The following is a 6,686-nucleotide window of genomic DNA, read 5'->3' as shown; positions in this document are numbered from 1 at the left end:
TGTGTGTGCTGGCAGTGCCCCCAGCAGGACATCGCATGGTCGGGAATACACTTTCCATAACAAGAGGTCTTTCTGGCAGTTCTTCCTTGTGGGATCTTCCCTTTGTCCCCTTGTGCACAAGACCAGAACCTGGGGAGTCAACAAACCAGCACTCTAGAAAGCTGCTGGGGGGTTTTCTGGTTTTACTGTTAGGTACAGCATATTAAGTCAAAGTTCTACCCTCAGATCCATCCTAACCCTTCCCAAATAAATCCTAGGACAGGGGGAGCAGTAAAAAGAGCAACATTGGCAATTTTGCATTACTGAAGAGTCAGCTCACTTAGAACCACATTCTCGGTCCACAATTCAAGACACAATCATGCATGGCACGGATCTGAGCAGAAATAGGCTAAATGCTCATTCCATATAGGAAACCTTCCCAGTTCCTAGTTAGCAATCGTTATGCATGGGAACTTTACCTTATCCCAGGATTTTCTCTTGGAGAAATTTAGCATAGTGCTACGATTTCTAAAGATTTCATAAAAAGCAGGCTTGAAAAAAAATTAAGTTTCAGATCAAATGTTTTGCCTAAGACTAAAGCTAATTAAGACCAGTATAAAAAGCACCAACAAGAATAATGAAAATACCCTGTCTGTGTCCAGTGTCTATTTATAAAATGCACAAATATAGTTGTAAAGCATTTTTAGATGTCAACACTCAAAACAAAGCTAAGTATCTTTTCCCTCCAACCTAGGGGAAAACATTTTTAAGTAGGCTCCATGCCCAGCATGTGGGTTTGAACTCATGACCCTCAGATCAAGACCTGAGCTGAGGTCAAGAGTTGGGCACTTAACCAACTAAATTACCCAGATGCCCCAAGGGGAATATGTTTTTTTACACAGTTAATAAAAGTTGGTGCTGTGACTTACAGGTAATTTTCTTCTGATTCCTATACATGACTTCTGTGGCTTCAGGTGGAAACCTGGCTTGTTCACTAAGCTTGGTCTACTTTTAGATCGGGGTAATTATTTCTTGGGAGTCATGCTTAGTATAGATGGCTTATTGTAACCATATGTCACTCTCGAGGAGTTAGCTTTAGGGAAGTCTGAATTTTCATAACTGAAACATAGATCAGACAGGATAAAGAACTTGAATGCTGCTGAGCATTATCAGCAGTGCTGGAATCCCTTCCTCCCACGTCAGCTGAAAGAATTCCTAATACAGAGCAGAGCGTTGCATGGATTCTACAGGATGACAGATCCAAAGTCTCTGCCAGATTTAGAGAAGACCCACGATTGGCGACTTCATACTTGCAGTCCACCAGACAACTGCCAGCTTTCCAGGTGAGTCCACCCAGAAAGTGTAGAAGCAGGAATACTTGGCCACCTCCTTCCACACACACTGGTCAGTGTAGTTTAAAACAGGCAACACTCTAGGAGAGGAAGTAAAGCGCGCTGCTCAAGGAAGGATACAGAACAGAGAAGTTTATTTTACACTATCCGTCCAAGAAAACAATCTCCATAAACCAGTGCAAAATGTGCAACAGAATCAATACGTGTGTCTCAGCTCTGAGAGCCCAAATTGGTGATTTCCTTTCCTGTTCCTCCTTCAGGCAGGTGCCCCATCGGCTTACGCTGGCCTCCGTTTGCACCATTGACAGAAACATTCAACCAATTTGTAGCAGGTTAATTTTACATTTCATACCAGAATGTGTACAAGGGACTGGGGGAAACCATACTGAATGAATGATAAGTGATCAGTGCTTAAAGTAAATACAAGGGCAGCAGGGGCAAGAATCCACAGTTTCAATAAATACAAGTGTAACAAGCATGGGTGGGTCTTAACTCGGTGGAATTAGTGGCATAATAATTCAGCATCATACAAAATCTAGCAGGGCTTTTGAGCGGTGATTGGCAACAATGTTCACAATAACTTATGCCCTTGAGCGAGTCTGCATTGAACACATTCTGCGGTTCCAAAGGTGTCAGTTCTTGCCCTCCCTCCAGGATGGGAGGGCCGGAGCCGGGGCAGCTTGGTGGAGGCGTCCTGTGAGGAAGGACGCTGGCCCAGGAGCCAGCTGTCAGGGTCCAGTGTACTCAATACCGAGTGGCAAATTGGGACTTTATTGACGACGTCTGTGCAAAGTGTGCTTCTCTCCATTTTCCAAGAAACCAGTGTCTGTAACTCCTGCACGAAAGCAGTGGTGGCCTCTGGCTCACTCCTTGTCACCCCAAATACCAAGTGATGAGCGCGCATCTCAGGGACTCACGGGCTGGGAAGCTTCTGGCGCTGACTGCCTGGCACCTCACGGATGGGGAGTGTAACCAGGGCCCCTCATCGGAGGCCTCAGGCAGGCTAGAACTATTGCTTGAGAGACTAGAAGGAACCCAGTGAGAAAAAGATGATCCTAATGGATATGTGGGAAGCTGTCTTCTTCCTCGAAAGCCTCATGCCCCCTAGGTAACGCCTAGAGGACTTCAGGGAGGCATCCTCGGGTATGAAACCTTATGCAGCTGTTCCTGGTGGCCTTGCCTACATGTTCCTCTACTAAGCACTAAATCCATGCATCTTCCACCGTGCCTGGGATTTGATCCCAGAAGACATGGTGGGGACCATCTGTGGATCGTCTGCTAATCCAGAGCCCAGGGAAAGAAGATGCAAGAGAAGCTCTCCATCTCTGGAAGAAAAGGAAGAAAAGGGGGAAGCCCACCCCCAAAGTGAAACAACCTTCCCAAATCCAGTAACCTAGGCATCACCTCAAAACACAACGAAATCCCGAACACTCCCTACCATCAGTATGTACCCTCTCCTCTCTATTCCTTTGACAGTCTCGGGTCATAAATTAGGTGTGTCTTCCATCCAATAACTTAAAAAAGGAGGAGGGATTGTAATAAGTTTTGCCTGGCTTGGGCCAGTTAGCAGCCAGTTTTTTGTTTTGTTTTGTTTTTCTAGAATCTCAGTCACTGTTCAAAAATGGAGCTTGTAAATTCACGCGGATGTCAGAGTCTTCACACGGAGGAGACAGGAAGGGGCGGCGGGCGGAGGCCACGGAGGAGGGGGAGCGTGGAGGGGCGGGGACAGCCTGGGCCACTGAGGCAGGAGCGGAGGCCCGTGACCCGCGCGGGAGACCCGGAGACCCCGGCGCCGGGGTGGGGGGCCCCCGTGACTCGGGGTGCGGCTGGATTTCGTATTGCACAGAAAAGGAGGACCGAAGCTCGGCGGGCCTCCGGGCGGATCAGTGGTCCCCGCACATGGGCAAGTTCACAAAGGTGAACACGTTGAACTCCGTCATGATGGAGAAGCACAGGAACACGCCGTACAGGAAAAGGCACCCGCACCCGAGCTTCTTGTCCAGCTGCCACTTGTTCAGGTGAACGCCAAACACCTGCAACACACACAGCTGGGGTCAGAGGGCACGGGAAGAGGCGGCACCGGGAGGGGGGCTTTGGGGTGGCCGGGCCAGGGGTCGCCAGTGGCAGACCCTGCAAGGCACTGATGGTCTCTGAGCCCCCCAAGCTCCTCGCTCACATTTTGGAAGATCAGGACACCAAAAATCAAGAAGGGAAGCCAGACTTTGATTTTATTTATTCATTTATTTTAAAGATTTTATTTATTTGACAGGGTGAGAGAGAGTGAGCAAGACCACAAGCAGGGGGAGAGGCAGAAGCAGACTCCCCACGGAGCAGGGAGCACAACACAGGACTCGTTTCCAGGACCTCGGGATCCTGAACCGAGCTGAAGGCCAATGCTTAACCGACTGAGCCACCCACGTGCCCTGGGAAGTCAGAACTTTAAAAAAACTTTTAAAAATCATAATGATGGAACCAATCGACATAGGCATGTTGAACGGCCACCACTCCTCACCCTGGATGGCAGCCCAGCACTGCTCTATGCCGCATCGCTGGCTCTGACTCCTCACCTTCTTGCCCCAAGTAGTCCCTGGCTCTTCCTGAGGACACATCTCCTGGCAGGCAGTGGTCGCATCTCTTCCATTCCCATGCCTGGGGGCAAGGAAGCTGTGCCCCCTTGCTCCTCACTGCTGCTTCCCCAAAAGCACCAAGCATAGAATCTAAAGCCTTCCAAAGCCATCCCATCTGGTTACAGTCAGCGCTGCAAACCCAGTCTCTTTCCCCTCCTCCCCCAGAGGAATCCCATTCACTGTCACTCCTATCTATGGCACCCCTGTGGTTAGCAAGAACAGAGACAACTCCATCCTCTCCACGTCAAACATCCTGCTCTCTGACTGCCACCTCCTCTTTCCTGCTTGGTCCATCTTCTACCCTTCCTCCTGCAACTCCACAGACCTACAGGACCCCAGAATTCATGGCTACCACCACCATTTCACTGCACGTCACCCCCTGTACCCACCTCCATCCCACCTTACCCTGCGGGAATTCCACCAGCAATCACTAGAACCACCCTGGACATCCATCGCCATTCACTGGCCTCTCTCTAGTGCTCTTGTCCTCCTGTGGTAAAGTCACAGCCTTCGGTTCCAGCTTAGTTTCCAGCTACACCACATTGCTTCCATGCTGCTGACCCAGCCTGGAGGAAACTGCCTGGCCATACCTGCCGAAGGGTCTCACTTTAAATTCAAGCCTACAAACCTCGAAGGGGGCCATTTATAGCAATCATCCCACATTTCCCTAAGTGCATAGTCTCTCCCTTTCTTGGATGACTGTTTCCAGCCTCTCCTCTCTTCTCAGACCCCTTTACCCCCTTCTTAACCTTCACCCTTAGCACTTGACCGTGTTCCTGTCCCTAGAGCTCCACCACCAGATTCACTTGCTCGCCTTTTCTCCTGGTAGTGAGGACCAGCAGCCCACAGCCCTGCCCACGGCCCACACCTCCACACATGTACACAATCCCGCCTCCCCCAACACTCGAGAACCTGGCCCCAGCAGCTGCCCCCTTCCATCTCCATCTGATCCCCATTCCACCCCTGGATTATTCCAACTGGGATACAAGAATGCTGCTAGTTATCTCATTTGAAAAAACAACTACATTTTTTTTTCTGGATTCCCACTTCTTTCTTTACAGTAAGATGACTTGGAAGAGTTGTAAATACTGCTGTGTCCATTTCTGTCCTTCCATTCTCTGTTAGCTTGTTCTACCCAATCTTCTGCCTCATTGCCCCACCAACTACCCTTTTCAGGAGCACCCACAACTTAGTATTTCTAACCCGAATGGCCAAAGCTCAGGACTCACTCCTGTGACAAGAGCCAATCACTCCCTTCACCATGAAACATCTTCTCCACTTGGCTTCCAGATGCCATACTCTGCTGGTTTTCCTTCTGCCTCTCCGACTGCTCATTCTGTTTCATTTGGCATTTTATTATCATCACCCTGACATTCCCTAACATCATCTTGACCAGAGGGCACCAAGACTCGGATGTTGGGCTCTTCTCTTGTCTGTCTATGCTCATCTCCTGAGGCTTTAAATACCATCCACATTCTGGGGTCTCCAGCTTGGATGTGTCCCCTGAACTCACACTCATCTTTCCAATGCCTTTCTCGACCTCTTCCCTTATGTGTCAAACAGGCATTGGAAGCTCAAGATGTTTGACATTGGTCTTTCCCCACCCCCAACAAACCTACTTCTCTTCCACTTTCCAGTAACCCCACTTCAACATCCCAGGTGGTAGCTAGCCCCACCTCTTACAGGTTGCACAGATGTAGCTGTAAGTATGCCCTCTGATGTCAGATGGCTTGCCCCTTCATTCATTCGGTGACAATTTCTCTAAAGGCCTCAGATGTTCACCTGTATAATGGGGCTGATGTAGTGGCTACCCGAGGGGTGTGTGGCAAGCTCCAAATGGGAAAGTGTATGCAGAGCATTGAGCACTATGTGTGGCTATGACAGGTATCATAACCCTAAGTCACACAAGACCCATAGAATCTCCTAAGCTACAGAAAAAAAGAATTGCACAGATTCCCACCTTTGGGTAAGGCAGTGTAGCTTTAGTAAATCCTTGACATTTGACTCACAGCCTGATCCTGTCTATGACCTCTAGTTTCCTGCCTGCCCTTCTGAATTCCTATTCTCTAGCACATGCCAGTGTAATTCAATGACTGTTTCCTTGAAAATTTCAGGAAAAGGCACATTGCATCTCAATGTTTTCTAATATGATAATTCAACCACATTCCTGTATATTAACAGATACTTTATGTGGACCAGTCCATGTGTTGTTGTGAATCTATTCCTACCCCAACATGTCAGTTGAGTTGGAATGCCAGATTATACAAAAAGATACAATGGCCAAGATAGTGGAGTGGCATAAAAGTACACTGTCAATAAAATAATGTATTTTTAGTCTCTGAATATTGGTTGAACCCATGGATTTATGGAGATGCTTATTAACCTGGAAAAGATAATTAATTGGAAATCTACCCTTCTCTTTACTAATCCTGCAGAAAAAGTGGGATCTCCCTTTTGCTTTTGATAAAATGGCTTGTGCTTGACACGAAGCAGGGCCACACTTCTCAGAGGAGGGCTGGCTCCTTTCATAAAGCGGAAAGGCTTTCTAGTGAGTTGCTAGGATCCACTTCTAAAAGAAACAGCCATGAAGGAGATGGGACATCTGGAGGCTGATTATCCCCATCCACCCAGAGGCCAAGCCCATGTGGTGTACAAACAAACTGTAGCCAAAGAACCCGAGGGTGGGATCGGGGGGTGGGGAGGGTGATGGAACACAGAAACTGGAGAG

At 48.5% G+C, this 6,686-nt stretch overlaps 1 protein-coding gene across 1 annotated transcript in view; it reads right to left on the bottom strand.

Moving 5' to 3' along the window:
* Positions 1–1,448: 1,448 nt before the first annotated feature.
* The window catches only part of SLC24A3 (solute carrier family 24 member 3), a 482,065-nt gene continuing 476,827 nt past the window's right edge, over positions 1,449–6,686 (bottom strand). The window contains exon 17 of the mRNA XM_041732814.1: positions 1,449–3,364. Within this exon, the coding sequence (XP_041588748.1) occupies positions 3,215–3,364 (150 nt within the window). The 3' untranslated portion in view covers positions 1,449–3,214. The remainder of the gene's footprint in view (positions 3,365–6,686) is intronic.

This window comes from Vulpes lagopus, chromosome 18 (assembly GCF_018345385.1).
Source record: "Vulpes lagopus strain Blue_001 chromosome 18, ASM1834538v1, whole genome shotgun sequence".
NCBI classification, from domain to species: Eukaryota; Metazoa; Chordata; class Mammalia; order Carnivora; family Canidae; genus Vulpes; species Vulpes lagopus.
Note: the sequence above shows the minus strand (reverse complement) of the source record. Positions and strands in the feature narration are given on the sequence as shown.